The following is a 16,990-nucleotide window of genomic DNA, read 5'->3' on the forward strand; positions in this document are numbered from 1 at the left end:
TTTAATGATAAACTCGAATTCGCGATTCATATTTGAAATAAAATTAAATGAATAATTTTGAATTTTTAATACTTAACTTGGCTTGACTCGGCTAAACTAAGCTTAGTTATAGCCTTTGTTAAAATGCACGTGCTTAAATGCATGGTCAACATTCATTTACATGATTACATGCGTGTTAATGTTCAATTTGTAGAATTTTTCGCTTTTGTGATTAGATCTTTTTAGGTATTGTTTATATTCCTATATAAAAGTATATTTATGCTTTAAAGAGTTCATAATTTAGCTGAGGCAGACCTTGGCTTTATTTTTGTTTAATAGTATTAACAAGCCTATACAAATCTTTCATAATGCATAGATGATTCATGTTAAATAAAAAATATATATACTTTGGATTTTAGTATTTTTATAGAGTTTGACGTAAATCCTTGAAATGATCCTTTACTATTTACTATATGATTTTAAAAGATTTTCTGACATCCGCTCAAACTTCAAAGTTAAATCATGGCCTTGCCAAAGGCAATGGAACCTTCATGGCCTCATAAATCAGATAACCAAAGCACTTCATTTTTATTTAATTAAAGACTTGAAAAATGTTAAAAGATATATTTATATATATATATATATATGCTTTTTGAAAATGCCCCACAAATCACAATGTAAACCGACAAAGACTGAGTATCTATGATGTGAGACAAAATTGACATGCCCACCTAATTTATAAGGCAATCCAGATAAATTGAGTGCAAAGAAACACAAACATTAAACTCAAATCAAATATTTAATATGAAGGCATCATTGTAAGTTGGGCTCCCTTGTCCACAAACATTTCTTTTTGTTGGAAATATCACCTCAAATTATATTAGAGGCATTTTCTTGGAGTGTGTGGGAAGGGGGTGGCAAGCTTTTTTTTTTTTTTTTTTTTTTTTTGATGAACAGGGTGGCAAGCATTATATATTGGAGGCTTTAACTTTATATTTGTCTGTGGCTTTGAATTATAAGAATACCCCACCGGAGATTTTTTTGGTAGTCAGAATGGGGCCGGTAATTTACCTGTTTACTAAGTAGAGATTGGAGAGGACTTCAAGTCCACTCCCATCATTTAATTGAGAGATAAGAGAGAAATGGTTTAATTTAATTCGAAAGAAAAATTCTACTTTCATAACAATTTCACAATAAATTTTTTATTGGTGGGTAAAAAAATGATATTAGTAATAGATTTATATTTGTTGAGGGCCATTTGTGGAAGCTCAGGTAGACAGAAAGAAAGCCCAATAATAAGGGCAACAAAGAATTGACAAAACAGATAATAAAAAACCATTAGACCCAAGCGGCAGGAATAATGGATCACAGGCCCAACGAATAAACAAATGGGTCTTGAAGAGGCAAGCGGGCTCAAAGAAGTCAGGAAAGAAAGAAATAGCATCCCATGAGCAGTGTATGATGTAGAAAAGCGAGAAAGGGCCGCCGCAGGCCCAAGGCAATGCAAACTAAGAGAGTAAGGGGTTTATGGCAGGTCCATGAACCCCAAGGATGAGAATAAGGTTATTGAGCCGGGGAAACCCAATGAAGTTAGTAAAAAGCCCATGGGAGTGTGGAATTAAGCAAATGGGTCGAGGAAGCCCAAAGAAAACGATCGGGCTGTGGATGCCCAAAGGAAAGCCCAAAAGGACATAGGAGCCCATAAGTAAAAGCAAAATAGTGCCCATTACAAGCCACTGAGAAAATGAATAAACGGTTGGCCCAAAAGAGGTCCAGCAGGATTAAGTTATTACGGCAGAATTAATAGTTTAACGTTGCAAGAAATAAAGAAAATCAAGAGTGGACCAAAGAAATGTAAAGCCCATCATCAGACAAAGCCCAGCTCTTGAATGGAGCGGGAAACCAAAGAAAAGCCCACATGAAAGGTCAGAAAACACAGATGGAGAGTCTCTAGATCACGGCAAACGCATGAGCAACAGGCAGACTCTTGGACATATCTAAAAGGAAAGTACGTGCAAGGTCCAGGCACCACCAGCCTGTACCCAGCCAATATAGGACGTGGTAGGGCCATGGGTCAGAGGTAAGAGGTAAAGGGGGTATGGTTTGGTGGTGGGGAGAGGGGAAAAGATCTATTTTGCGGTTCTTACCCAAGCCCTTTTGGGAGGTATGTCCTGTTGGGATGACAGACCACCCAAAAGAGGTAAGGTTGAGGGGGGAACCGTTGGGTGCATGCCTTGAGGAAAAGAGAGAGAAAACATTTATGTCGTGGCAGGTAAGAGTGCTACGGTGGACTGAGGAACGAAACAAACTTGCCTTTGTCTGGCAAGGGTGAATGTCGCACAGACTTGGTGGTTGGCAAGTACGCCCAGATCAGACAAAGGCAGTTAAGGGGTAAAGTGGTAAAACATTGGTCACGGTAGGCACTATAAAAGGGCCATTGCCGTGTCCTGAAAAAAGGACTGAAAAACAGAGCATTCTGGGAGTAAAAAGAAAACAGAGTAAAAGAAAAGAAAAAAAGAAAGATAAGAAAGAAAATGGAGAAGAAAAGAGAGAAAATTGAGGAAAAATGAGAGGTAATACAATGGGCATGCACTAGTAGGTCGGTTTCCCTCTCTCCCCCTTCAAATCCTGCTCTCTTCCAAAACGTAACAAGAACTCCTTTTGGGCAATAATCATTCAGGTCCGACTTCCTCAAAGCCATTAATCCCTATGGTAGGATCTTTTCCTGGGAGATTATTTGCATTGAGAAGAGGCGTTCTCCCCTTTTTGACTTTGCTTCAACAGACTAAACTTAAAACTTGATTTATGCCCATTATTGATTAGTTCATATTATTTTCTTTCTCCTTTACTTTCTCTGTGAATGACATTATTACGATTGTAATCATGCTTTATAAGTAGGGATTACATAGCCATTTATTTAAATAGTCAGAATACTCTGTTTTGGTTATTATTATTATATCTGCCTGCCGTAACTCATCTGAAACAGTTTTGCTTGCCGTAAGCCTTCTCCTGGCAAACAAGGCATAAGTTTGTGTACGGTTGCCTAAGTTGAGTTACAATTGGACCGGCCCCAACTCCCTTACTCAGAAACATTCGGGCCCATTACCGCAGGAGGCAGCCCAGCCCAATACACAATACACAAAAAAAGGCCCCTACAATATCAAAACCAGTGAAAATTATCACTTAAAATTTGTTGTGAAATTGTTGTAAATGTAACATAATTCAAAAATGGTATAATTCGGAAATAGCATGAATGGGGCAATGAGTAATGTCTTCTAATGGATTGGTTTAAATTGCACATGACACAAATTGTATATTTAAACCTTAACCGTTAACCTCTGTTTTAAATTATACTTTAAAATGTTTAATTTTAGACCTTTTACATTCAAAATTGTTCCAAAAATGTCATTACATTCATCTGTTGGATGAAAAATGATTATTGGAAAATAAAATTTATGCCACATCATAGGCTCTAAATCTTCAAAATTTATCGATTTAGTAAATTTTATATACTACATCAGCAATTTCCATTCATTACGAACAATTTTTTTAACCATTTTAAAGTGTCATTCATTATGAACATTTTATAAAACCATTTTAAAGTGTAAGAATGATTTTGAAGCAAATGTAAAAAATTGAAGACCAAATATGTAATTTGATATATATTTTTTATTGATATTATACCATTGAATATATTTTTATTGGCTTTTAATATATTAATATTCCATCACTTAAAAGTGTGTACGAGTGTTTTCTCAAAAAAGAAAAGTGTGTATGAGTGAGCTTGTTTTGATTAACTTATTTTTACAAAAATAATCGTGTTAAAGTATATAGTAGTATCTTAAAGAAAAAAAAAGTTAGATTTTACAAAGTCGTACTTTATCAAAAGTTGCTATTCAACCACCTCAGTTCCTCAACTTAAGGGCCCAACTTCTCCTAATCTTGCATTGCAACACCGTAGCATATTCCTTTATGCACAAAAGTAGCGAGCATACGGACATTTCATATGATACTTGTTTGTCTTTGTCTAGATTGGTAGGCCAGATACGCAGATACAAATTGATTGTACTGTGCAAGTGTAGAGGTAAAGGCTAGACCACGAATTGGTCAGGGGTTGGTCGGAACTCAGTAAATGGTCCAAATGTGCATGCATGTATGCATACAAAAGACCTGTTGTCACATCTGGTGTGTGTAAGAGGAAGATACTGCACATCCTGCGTGACAACTCTAAGTGCTCTAGGAATCCGAAACCCCATATCAGCCAAGAAGAATTGTGTAGATACATTGTTATTAGTTGTTCCATTTTATTTTCCCATTGGGGCTGAAATCTAAACCAGTTTTATTTTTCCATCGAGGCCAAAACTAAACCAGCATTGGAGAAATCGCTATCCATATACTAAGAAGGGATCTAGGGATCGAGAAGAAAGGAAATGTGGTGGTAGTCCCTAGTCACTCTTGGACCATCTGAATCCCACAATTGAATAGAAAGTTGGACCTACCCAATCCTACACAAGAACACCCTATGAAGCTTTAGTGTTCCTTGGGATTGGCTATGGGCCTCTACAATGCATATTGGGTTGAGGGTGAAGGCTACTTCCAAAGGGCCTGAGTGGCCTGTAAGTGAGATAGCACTTTGAGAGAGAGAGAGAGAGAACTTAAGGGACATCATTTTCCAGCATCCACTATCCAGCTATTGTAACTCTTGCAATTCCTGCTTTGAGGACTTAAGTATTCACCGGCTGAGTGTTCTACCACTATGCAACACAACATGAAATTAACATACCAAAGCTATACAATTAACAATTAGAAAGACGATCCTAATTCAGTACAAACATAACTCATCCAATTAAGGAAATTTAAGCTAGGCAACTTTTAACAACCAAAAGTAGTTCTGCTCACAAAGTCTGTAATCTGACATACAACAAACGCCAACAAAATGGAAAGGTAGACAGATCCCCTCTCATGCTTTCCCTCCTTAATCATATGGAATTTGAATATATGCAGCATCGCAGACAAAAGGGATGTCAGCATACATACCAGCAAGAGCACAACGTATGCTCTCCAAAACTGTGAAAAGATAAGCAAATGCCACGGCTGTCCAAAAGTGCATCCCCACTTTACCCCAGTAGAAAGCAAGTGGCATCCAGCGGCTCACAGTCCCTATCACCTGCAATGCAATCTCCAACAACATACCCATCACCACATGAAATCTGAAGAAGTGAGGCCATTCCTTTCTTCTCACAATTCCAAGATATGCTACAAAAAAGTATGCCATCAAGAACCAGCTTGGCAACCGCCCAATGGCTCCAAGAAATGGGTACGTTAAGAATTCAAAGTCTTCCAAGAAGGGGTGCAGGTGATATGCTGTCTCAGCATACATCCATGTCTCATGGAGAGGCATTAAATAGGGGAGGCATGCCAATGTCCTCCACCACCATCTTGGCTTCTTGGTCATTGGAGGGAAACGGAAACTGTATGGAACATCCTTGGATGCCTGAGGAGTCATACGAGATTTGTGTCGCCTTGGTAACAAGGGGATTGTGCGTAGAAGGCTACCCTGATCCCCACTTAAAAGTTGGGTTGATGTAGCTGAGAGGTGCAAGAGTGGCTTACCTTCAATTAAGAATAAAAAATTTAGAAGCACAAAATTGAGAAGCTCTAGAGCATTAGATCATCATCTGGATGAGTAATGATATAGGCTACAAAGAATATAAAACAACGGTGTTCATGTGCATAGTCAACCAGGAATTACCCTCTTGATGAGATCCCCGTGAACTTATGCTTGAGAAGGTGGCTCTGGCAGGCAAACAAGGACTGCATGTGAAAAATGAGCCACTAGCTATGGTGGTCTTAGACAACCTGGATCTCATAAAATCATGCCCAGAGGGCATTGTGCACCCATTTAGTATCATGGTGAAGTACCTGTTCAATAACCAATATCATAAGATGAGAGTTTGAAAAGTAGTCTAAATAGATTATTGGTGGAATAGAATAGAAGAAACCATCTGCAAGAAGTAATCCCTGACTCTAGTAAGCATGCAGCCATTAATAAAATATGCACTTCAGTGCCAACTATACCGAATTTCTACAAATAGACCACAAAATGTTTAAAGAAGGAAGTATTCCCCTATAAGAAGAACATCACATAAACATTAAGAAGACCAATGAGAAAGGCAATCTATCTGATCAAATTATACAGCAAGGTCAACAAGCACACCCACACCCACAGCTTCCCTGATTGCTTTCTGGACGTTTTCTTCCCAGAGTAAGACTAATACCAAGCTCTGCACCAGGGCTCATACCACGCCTCAAGGAAACAATAGCCTCAAAGGCCTAAATGCTTTATGAGAGATCTGAGAAACATGGTTCAACTATAGCAATGTGCTTATAATCCACATCATAAACAGATGAAGTCAACATTTTGATAAAAACAATTTTAACACCAGCTACCTACATCATCAGTTTCTAAGCTTTTTCAATACTGAAATTGGTTCACAACTACTAACGTCTGGGCCAATGGCCAACACATCAATAACCAAGCGCTTCCAGTGATCTATTTACCATCAATGACACCCAGCAATACTGATTTAAGTGATACTAAATTGCTGATCAAGAATACCAATCTGCAACAAGTTTTTCTTTTGTTAATAAAATTCTGTATTACCTATCCGAATAAAAAAGAAAGGGCGAGAATGAGACATTCATGCTATATATGATGAAGGGAATTGACCAGACCAGTATGACACATCAAGCAAACCACACAAACCTTTCTTTCCTCCCTTCTGTTTTCACTTGCACGGCATAGTAACTTCTTAAGCTCGATTGTCAGCACATCTAGCTCAAGTTTTTCAAAAACCCGAAATAATAATATGCATCCCAAGTTCTCTCTGTCTTTACCAATAATTTAAATAAATAAATAAATAAATAAACCTCTTTTTATCTTTCCCTCCCTCATTAGTGAAGTGATTATGTGATAAACATTCTGGCAACAGAGCAATTTGTCATCAGGCAAGCCAACAGTAGCATCAAATAACCCCAAAAGATAAGGCTCCATAGCAATAACTCTTTCTTCCTTTGCCCCATTCCACCATTTCAACCTATGCTTAGATTGCATAACAAAAAATGTATTCAAAAATTTCATTTTATGTTGTTCTTATCCAACTTATGTATTAGGTAGGTTTTAATCTCTTAATAAATCACAACTTATACCCAGCTCAATTCTTTTTTTATTTTTATTTTTAAGTCCCAGTTGATATATATAAGGTTATAATGAAATGTCAAGAAAAAGATCCAAGATACAGTGTAACATTTCGAAACACTAAATATAGGCAAATGCCCCAATTTATTACCGAGGAAGACAACATTAATATCACCAAACTAAACTAGAACCACAAAAACCATAACTTTAAAGAAATTAAAACAAAAACAAAAGGTAAACAAAACCCAGTTTCGTTTTTAATAATAAATGTAGCAATTACCTAGAATATGAGCTCCACGAACTCAAGCTCCGTGCAGTTCTACTCTGAAGTCATTGTTGGTTTCATCGTCTTTGTTCCAGTGAGAACCCTATCTCCGTCCTTCTATACTCTCACTCTCACTACTTAAATCTGAAATTACGTTATCCATTTCCAATGGGCTCAGGTTCGTATCGTACTAAGCCCAATGGGCCAAAATTGAGCTATCAAGGCCCAAATTGATTACCAGCGTCGGCTTTTGAAAAGTAGTACAAAACAAGTACAAAAAAAAAAAAAAAAAGTAGTTGAACGCGTAGTGCGCACTCCACGTGGTGGAGAAGAAAGCAACGAACAATTGCACCATTTTTTTTATCTTTAATTTTTTTTTTTCGATAAAAAAAAAAAAAAAGACAAAGAAAACTAAAAAAGTGAAATGAAAATTAGAAAAAGCAAAACGTAATACGTGGCACAATTCCCCAAGTCTCTCTCTCTCACTCATTTGATTCCACTTCACAAATTTCACATTTTCACACTCTCTCTCTCTCTCTTCTCTTTCTCTCTCTTTCGCCCTTCCCTCTTAAGTCTTAACTCCGTCATAAGGATCGGCGCCACCACCCTTTCTGCCGCGAAACCCCTCGACGCCGTCGTATTAATCACCTTTTTTTTCTCTCTCTGAAGCCCTAAGCCGAAACGGTGCGTTTCATTTCTCTCCGATAATTTGTGCTGATTTTGGAGCTCACAAATATCGCTATCGAAAAACCGATTCTCCACCACTTCGAAGAAACCACCACGGTATTTCTTTCTATTTCTGTTTTTATTTTTTTTTTTACACCTGAGAATTTTCGTTGCAATTTATTAGGGATTTTTTTTAATTATTTATTTATGGTATTAATTACAATTAATTAAAAGCATATATTAAGAGAGAGGGATATATATCTGTTTGTATTTATGTTTTTGTTAATTTAATATTTTTAATGATTTTTGAATTTGGAGGTATTTGAATGGATTGACTTGTTTGGTTTATTTGGTTTCCATATACAGTTCTTGCTGTCATCAATTTAAGAGTACTTTGTGATTGCATCTAGGGTTAGTTTTTGGGTTATAATTTTAGAATTGGAAAGTAGAGAGTGTTTTTATGGAGTTTAATAGAAGTTTATAATTAAGGAACCAATCCTTGCTTTCCTTTTTTGGTGTTGGAGTAAATTTTACTTCAAACAAAGATGGCAATTAGCAAATGATTATTATGGAAAAAAAAAAAAACAATGTGTTCGTTTTGAGTGTTGTGGTGTTTATATGTTACTATTACTTTTGTGAACAATGCTAAGACCACAACTTTTGTCACGTGGCGAGTTATGAGTGGTGGAGAAAAAGTGGTAGAGTCTATACCTCCACCGCTCTCAACTCGTCACGTGGCAAGTTGTGGCTAAATTTGTGGTTCGAATGTAGTTTCTGACTTGCTAGAGACTGGTTATTTGTATTTTGACATGTACTATAAGCGAATCTGCTCTGCGTGCGTGTGCGTGTGTAAGCGTTTACGTTACATGTGGTGTGATAGTGGTGCAGAAATTTCTGCAGGAGAAGATCATGTCATGTGCTGAAATAATTATTGGTTAAAAATTTGTTATCATGTTCTAGGTTCAATTATGAGATTTTCTAGACAAGAATTTCTGTTTAATTATGACTGAAATATGGTGTGGAACTGACTCCTGTGATATTTTTTTGTTGCACATGAAGATTAGAAAGTTCTGAGAAATCGGAGCACTTTATTTTCTTTTGTTTAGTTATATGTTTCTTGCTCCATATTTGAGAAAGATTATGTTCTTTGTGTCTTTGGAGTTTTTACTTGGACTTTCATTGCCATTCCTTCAAATTATGTGCTATTTTTAAACCATAAAGGATTGAACCATTACTTAAAAGATAAAGAAATTAATAAATATATCAAGAGGTGAACAATCAGTTTATGTGAATGGAATGATTGGCTCCCCCACCCCCTGTAAATCTGTTGTTCTCAATTTGCTTCACGTATCATAGATGCAATTAAATTGTATTAAAAAAATAATGGTTTTAGATTGGTTATTTGCCTCTTGAATTGTTTTTGCTTGTCGGTTATTGGGAATTGCTCGTGCTATGAGTTATATTTGTCCTTTCCTTTTCTATGTAAGAACTAATACTTTAATACTGTACTTAGAGCTTTGGGTTCTAGTCGGTTTTGATTATTTATAAATCCTATGCTGTTTAGCAATTCAAGTTATTTTTTGGTTTTGCATGTTTTTCAGGCTGAACTGTTGAAGCAGTGTTTCAGCCTCTAGTGAGAGAATGGTTTAAGGCAGGTTTTAAAATTTCTTGTACTGTACCATTTATCTAATATATTAGATTGCTTTTTGGTTTTGGAATGTTGGATTTAAGTCTTGTTTGATATTGACATTTTTCTGCAAAACAGGATAAACTTGTATTCCATTTGGTACTTAGTGCTTCCTCTCGCTGTTCGAAGCTTTTGCAATAAACTGTTGAGTGATCATGGGATCAGCTTGTTGTGTTGCTGCAAGGGATAAAACCATTCCCCTCAGAGCTGGAGGTGAATCCGTGCATAGGAATGCCATACATTCACCATCATGGAGCCGCCGGTGGGATAGTAGAGGACGTGTGGCTGGTGAGAATCTGTCATATCAAGTGTCCAGTGGAATCAGCCAGAATGTTAGCATGGAATTAAAAGGGTCCTTAGGTTCTGAAAGGGGTAATTTGTCTGATGGGGGAAGCCCATTGGAGAATTCTGCAACACCCACCTCTTTAAAGTCCCCAGCTCATGAAGGAGTGGATGTGAATCTGATGACTCCACATTCAGGTAAATCATTGCAATATATTATATATAGTTAGCCTGCAAAACATGTTTGAATGCATCAAAGTGAAGATTTCTAGAAGTAATTATTCTTTCTTCTTAGAAAATTACCTCTCAACTTTTTCTCCCACTTTATTATTTGTTTGGGTTATTTAAGCCATTTTATCTTGGAAAACCAGCTCTTAATGCATTGAATTTCTCATGGCCTTTGACAAGCAAGTAATGCTTTTCAGCTGAAAATATTATTTTGTTTGCTCAAGTTGATGATGAAAAAGACACAACAATGCTATGTTGGTTGGGTCTTGGTAGGAAAATTTGGTAGTGCTGCAACCAACCCATCTGATGGGAGATCTGTTTGTTTTAAAATTTACTTTAAGTTGATACTTTCTTCAACTAATAATTATCTAAGGTGCTTCTATTTAGACAGAAGAACTTGTCTAAAGTTAAATGTATTTATTATAGAAAATTACAGACACTAGAATATAGTCTGTCTATGTTAAAATTAAAATTTGACATTTGTTTCTGCACACAAAGCATAATTGTTCCATGTTAGACTTTCCTTTCTTGTCTGTATCAGTAAGCTATATGTCTAGCTCTTCCCTGCCTCCGACTTTTTGCTTTTTTATTTTTTATTTTTTGGGGGGGGGGTGTGGAGATCATTGGACATATGTAACACCTTTTGGATTTTCTGAGCTGGAAACCAACATATGATACGATTCTTTGTTATCATGCCTGTTGCCCACGTATGTTATTCTGCTGTAAGAAAAGTAACAAAGGGATGATTGCGTACCCTTCAAATACATGTTTTGGTTATTTACATGCTATAGATAAAATTTGAAACAATTCCATCGTACATGCAAATTCAATTCTCCATGTAGGAATCTCAAATTCCAAAATGCTTGCTCTAGATTCTATTTTCAAACTAATCAAAATAGGTCATTTAATCAGTCAAGGTATACTGTTTTCTATTTATTTTCTTAGTGACATATTGGGGCAAAGTGCTGCAATGTTAAGACTATGGGAAGCGTTATGTGGGCAGAATTAAAAAAAGAACTTCATGGGTAAAGTAAAAACTGTCTAAACTTTGGGAGTTTCAGCAATTATTCTCATAAATATTGAGATAAAGAATTGCTTTCACAGAATTATTTTTGATATTAACTCTCTCAGTGAATGGTAAAGATCATTTTTCTGGTCATGCTTTTGCTTTTCCTGGTAATAGTTATTTTGTGATTCTATCATTACTATTCTTGTAATATTAGACAATTAAATATATAGCCTATCAAAAAAAAAAAATAGACAATTAAATATATAAAAAAGGAAAAAAATGTGCATTTCACCTACCATACTTTAATTTATTACCGATCAATTTTTTTAAATGTTTGAAGTTCAAAATTTTCATATCAGTTGTTATTCTTCAATTTTTTGTATCATTCAAAATCTAATACGGTGCTGTAACTCTGCAAATACTGGTGCATAGCCTTTAGTTTGCTTCCCCACTTCCATTTTATATTAGACTGCAAAAGTTATGTGTTTTGTGAAAATCAATTGGTTTTCAAATCATTCATTTGAAAAAGTTGAAACCTTTCTTATTGGATAATCATGATGTTTCCTAGAAGTCAAAAACCTTTATCTATAAAGGAACAATATCAACTTTTTTGTTCAATAAGATAACTAATTTTTTGGATAGAATTGATTGATATATGTATTGAAACAAACAAAAATGAAATGAAAGGTAAAACATAAATCATGTATTAACATTGACTCTCCATCCTAGAATAGTGCAAGAGTTCTTTTGGTAATGTGGGTTCCTATTTCTTAATGATATCTTCTGATCTAGACAATTGGCCGCATCTTGTGAAACCAATTCCTAGAAATTCATTGATATCTTCTTATATAGCAAATCATTTTGATTCTTTTGTAATCCACGTCTCTTTTGCCTTACATTGATGTTGTTCTTGTGCTTGGTGCAGATCTATCCATGGCAAGCACTTTTTCTACAGAGGTATGTTTGAAACAAACGTTACTAAGTTTAGTAGAAGCTTTGTAGTTTGCTTTCTATTGCTCAATCTTTTTCTTCCCTCATCCTTTAATCAATTATTATGCCTCTTCATTATCTTTAGGTGAAGAACCATGCAGAATCACTAGAAATTGTAGATTCAGCTGCACCAAATCTTCCATTTGCCATACCTTCGGCTCTCTCAACACCATCTGTTGACACTCTGCCTTCCCATACATGTCCTCTTTTTCCTACCTCAACCCCATCCAGACGGGCCCGTCGTTCACCAGGGCACCAGCTGTTGAGACAGGTCTCTGATAGTCGAATCTTGCGACTGAAATCACCAAATAACAACTCAATCTCTGAAGGAAGACCATCTTTTGTACTCTCCACCTGCAGCAACGACTTAGCAACTGGATCCCAGTGTGGATCATCTGACGGCTGGTCAATGCGCACCTTTTCTGAGCTTGTGGCTTCTTCTCAAAGAGAAAGGTGGTCTTTTGACAGTGAACACTTTGGCTCTGGCCCTGGCAAGATAAGTGGATCTAGTAGCAGGTTCTCGTATTCTCCCTCTGTAGAGTTGCACACATGTGGGGCCTGCTCAAAGCTCCTAACAGAGAGATCTTCATGGAGCAGCCATAAATTAATAATCACCAATGATATCCCAGTGGCATCTGTGCTTGTTTGTGGTCATACTTACCATTCTGAGTGCTTGGACACTATGATAGCGGAGGAGGCTGACCGATATGACCCGCCTTGTCCAATTTGTACCATTGGAGAGAAGGAAGTCTCAAAGATGTCCAAAAAGGCTTTAAAAATAGAGGCAGAGTTAAAGGCAAAGAACTATAAGATATCAAAAAACCGAGTTGTGGATAGTTACTTTGATAGTGATTGTGATGTTTTTTATCACCAAAAGGATGCTGAACATAAAGGGAAAAACCCCAAGATGGAACCCAGTTCTAGCGCAAGGAACTCATTTGCGAAGCCTTTCTTAAGGAGGCACTTCTCTCTTGGGTCCAAGTGGAGTAGATCCTTGTCAGAGAATGATTCTACCAGGAAGAAGGGGTTTTGGGCAAGATATCGCAAAGATTGAGCTCCCAATGTAGGGATTTTGGTTTTTCAAATGTAGTCTAGCTTTGCTAATAAGTCTTAGTTTAAATATTATTTCATTTGAGGATTGTACAAGGAATTTCAGACCCAGCCCGCATGGGGATATATGGAACAGTGAATTCAATCCCCCTTGTCCCCTGTCCGGTTAAGCTAATGGGTTAATGATTTTAAATAGGATAAAGAATTAGTACTATAGTTTTAGTTTACCCTCAGGTAAAGTACTCTTTTTCTTTCTTTTTTTCTCTATTTTTTTATACCCTATAAAAAAAAGTACTTTTTATCTTTTTTTGGCTTCTTTGCATTCCACCCATTGACCCCAAAAGTAAATAATTACTAGTCATAGGTAGAGAGAGAAGTGAATATAAAACTTGGCTAATAAGATCACAGCTAAACATTCAACCCAATTTGGGGCTCGAAATGTTAAAAGGCACCGCCTTATCATGCAAAGGTTCTTTATGTCACTCGCTTTTCCGCTTCTTGCTTTCCAACTTTTCAAGTAGCACTTCAAGCAAAACTCCTTTTCTTTTGTCTTAATAAAAGTAAGGCTTCTCTGAACAGAGTTTCACTGTGTGGACAGTCCAACTAATAGCAGCATCCAAGAAAGGGAATTTAAGCTTTTATCCTTGCATTGACAAGCAGTCCCTCTCTACCGTCTACTATTGCCTTTGCTTCCTTCCAACAATTAAAACAATTTGAAAGGAATGACAATCTGTGAGACTAAAGCTCTATCACAGTGCATGGTCTACACGTCCCCCAAACTTAGGGAAGAGACTAGAGAAATATATGGTAGAAGCCCATGTATCCAGCGGTCCAGCCTATTTTTTCTTTAAAAAAAAAAGTATCACGTTTCTCAGGCCCATATAGATATGAACAGATAATTATACCATGGATTTAGTTCAGTCCTGGGCTGGTCCAATATCAGACTAATAAAAAAAGATGGAAAGCAAAAGACAAAATGTCAGAAGTGGGATTTGAACCCACGCCCTCTCTCGAAGACCAGAACTTGAGTCTGGCGCCTTAGACCACTCGGCCATCCTGACTGTTTGTGACAAGTGGTTCAAAAATATAGCTCAAGTATTAGAACATTTTGAGATGAGCAAGGGTGGACCCTACTATAATAGAAAGACTTTAGAGCTTTTTCTGCCGAATAAATCCTTTATTGCTCAAAAAACTCAACCTGAAACAGGAGAGAAACAAAAAGATTGGGCCTAGACCCATCTCTAACAAAGGCCTAAGAAACATGAGAAGGCTAATTGGAGATGAGAATTGGCCTAGATCAATTTACAAGAGCTGCCCATTGGGCGAGCAAATGTGTAGATACATTACCCTTTCTATGAACAAAAGCAAATTCAACATTTGAAAAACAATTAGCAAAGAATAAAATATCTTCTAAAATAGACCTGATACTACAATGCAAGGTTATATTTGACTTTTTCAGCGGTTTAATGACATTCCAGACATCTCCCTCCAAGATTATATTATGAAATCCTTCATTCATAGCACACCTCATGGCATACCAAGTTGCTCTCACTTCCCCTAGCAGGAAATTTCCACTCTCAAATTGCTCTGACCATGCGAACGAAGGTTGCCAGCTATATCTCTTCCCATAACTGCAACTATGGTTTTCTCTTCATGGATTGTAGCATCAAAATTTAGCTTGATCCATCTCTTTGGAGGGGGAGACCATAACACATCTTTGGATGGTCTCTCATTTTGCTCCTTTCAAGCTTCTTTATGCTCCATGAAGACTCTAAAAAATTGCTAAACCCACTAAAGTTTGGATTTTACACCTAATATCATTATATTACTAGATTACCTCATTATTATTTTCATTTACACAAAAAATAGGGTACATAGAAGACTATAGCATACGCAATTTTAGGGGTGACGTTGAGGACATCTTGGGGCTTGTTTGGTAGTGGTACACTGATGCTTAAGTATTGTTGTTCAAAATGATGTGAAAATTATAAAATTTAAAAAGTGTTGTAAAAATACGTGTTTAGAGTACTCATAATGCAAAAAATGTGTTTGGTACCATGTTTCAAATAACATATTTTAAAATATGAAAAAAACGTAATTGTGTGTTTGGTATGTGTATGTATTTTTTTTTTTTTTTAAAGTAAGGAAATAATGCTATTTTATTTAAGGAGATAGAAAAAGAAAGAAAAAAAAGAAAGAGAGAGAACGACAAAGTGGTGGGCCCGTAGGAAAAAAAGAAAGAAAAGAAAAAGAGTTTAGTCTTGTCAATGGGTCTTACGATTTTCAACTTATTTACAAAAAGACTACTCAGCAACACGTTACTTGAAAACTAAAAACTAATATAGTAAGTTTTCAAAATACATGTTTTAAACACCCTAAATTGAGAACTATAACTCAAACATTCTTGATTAAAAAAACTCCTACCAAACATAGTTTTCTTTTTGGGGCCCATAGTTTTCAGTATTTAAACATTGAAAACTATTATTTGAGTTTGCATACCAAACAGGCCCTTGATGTTCTTAGAAGAGTAACCACATCCTGGTAGCATGGCTCCCCACAATCAACCCATTCTTCTTTTGCCAAGGATCTTACTATTTTCAAAGGACATCCATTTTCAATTTCTATTCAAGAGTTCTAACATGTTTCCATTCCCCTTCAAAACCATGAAAAATGAACAAATGTTCTAAGATGATTTTGGCAATTACTTTTTTTTGTGTGAAATATTTTTCTCTTAAAGTTTTAATTTTTTTTTCTATAATTGTTACATGTGGGGGAGTGGGGATTCAAACCTTGGTTATCCTCATTTAAGAGATCATACAATGTCATTGAGCAACAATATGCTTGACAAAATACTACTTAATTTAGTGTAACAATGTTAATTAATATTTAAATGTAGTTAAATAGTATTTTTAAGTGTTCAATTTCTACTAAGTTGACTCATTTGGACTGATTCATGGTAAGATAAAACAATCATGTTTGGGATGGATTGTGGGTTCCAGCTAGCTCAACTGGTAAAATCTCTGATGGTTGAATAAGAGATCTAGGGTTCAATCTCCGCCTACATCAAAAATTGATTGGTGTCTTGGTCTGATGATAAAGAGTTATCATTAGGAGCAGATGCCATAAGTTGAAACTCTCTTTAAAAAAAAAAAAAAAAAAAAAAAAAAACTGATAGTCACAACAAGAAAGAAGGGGGGATTTGAACCTTGATTCTCCCCATAATGGAGAATCTAGGTTTTTGCCATTTTTTTTTTCAAATATGAATAAGATAGATTTGGGATGAAATTCTCAGTATTTAATACGGTCCACTGTGTAAAATATTAAAAGTGCTTGGGGTTTGGGATTTGGAAAGGTTTTTTACTTCCATATTTGACCATTTTATTTTTTAATTTTAAATTATTCATGTGAAAAAAAATCCCTAATAGATAAGTGGAACATAATAAATATTTAATTTTATTGTGAATTTTCTTACCTTTAAATATCATATAACATTCACATAAATAACTTGTTATTTTTCAAATTAATCCCAAACAAGTGTCATATGGAAAGAAGTTTTGTAGACCCCTATATAAATAGTAAATGGATAGTTGTGCATGATGAACGGACTCTTGTAATCAACAAGTACTAGACAAGTAT

The 16,990-nt window shown here is 35.9% G+C and overlaps 2 protein-coding genes and 1 non-coding gene across 5 annotated transcripts; 1 reads left to right on the top strand and 2 right to left on the bottom strand.

Annotated features, from left to right (window-relative positions):
• Nucleotides 1–4,753: 4,753 nt before the first annotated feature.
• On the bottom strand, nt 4,754–7,615 carry LOC126712301 (protein TIC 20-I, chloroplastic). The gene is made up of 3 exons (XM_050411582.1): nt 7,458–7,615; nt 5,732–5,901; nt 4,754–5,592 (listed from the first exon to the last, which is right to left on the bottom strand). The coding sequence occupies exons 2-3, from the start codon at nt 5,889–5,891 to the stop codon at nt 4,955–4,957; spliced, it is 798 nt and encodes a 265-aa protein (XP_050267539.1). The 5' UTR covers nt 5,892–5,901; nt 7,458–7,615; the 3' UTR covers nt 4,754–4,954.
• A 309-nt stretch (nt 7,616–7,924) lies between these two features.
• Nucleotides 7,925–13,581, top strand: LOC126712302 (uncharacterized). 3 transcript variants are annotated; one of them, XM_050411584.1, is made up of 5 exons: nt 7,925–8,225; nt 9,710–9,763; nt 9,874–10,275; nt 12,240–12,271; nt 12,390–13,581. In XM_050411584.1, the coding sequence occupies exons 3-5, from the start codon at nt 9,951–9,953 to the stop codon at nt 13,356–13,358; spliced, it is 1,326 nt and encodes a 441-aa protein (XP_050267541.1). In that variant the 5' UTR covers nt 7,925–8,225; nt 9,710–9,763; nt 9,874–9,950; the 3' UTR covers nt 13,359–13,581. The 3 variants fall into 3 exon arrangements, with proteins under 3 accessions (XP_050267541.1, XP_050267540.1, XP_050267542.1); XM_050411583.1 differs by having other exon boundaries at nt 9,710–9,759; XM_050411585.1 differs by lacking the exon at nt 9,710–9,763.
• A 750-nt stretch (nt 13,582–14,331) lies between these two features.
• TRNAL-CAA (transfer RNA leucine (anticodon CAA)) lies at nt 14,332–14,415 on the bottom strand. The gene has a single exon. It is a non-coding gene; the product is annotated as a tRNA-Leu (tRNA).
• Nucleotides 14,416–16,990: the final 2,575 nt, after the last annotated feature.

Source organism: Quercus robur, chromosome 2 (genome assembly GCF_932294415.1).
Source record: "Quercus robur chromosome 2, dhQueRobu3.1, whole genome shotgun sequence".
NCBI classification, from domain to species: domain Eukaryota; kingdom Viridiplantae; phylum Streptophyta; class Magnoliopsida; order Fagales; family Fagaceae; genus Quercus; species Quercus robur.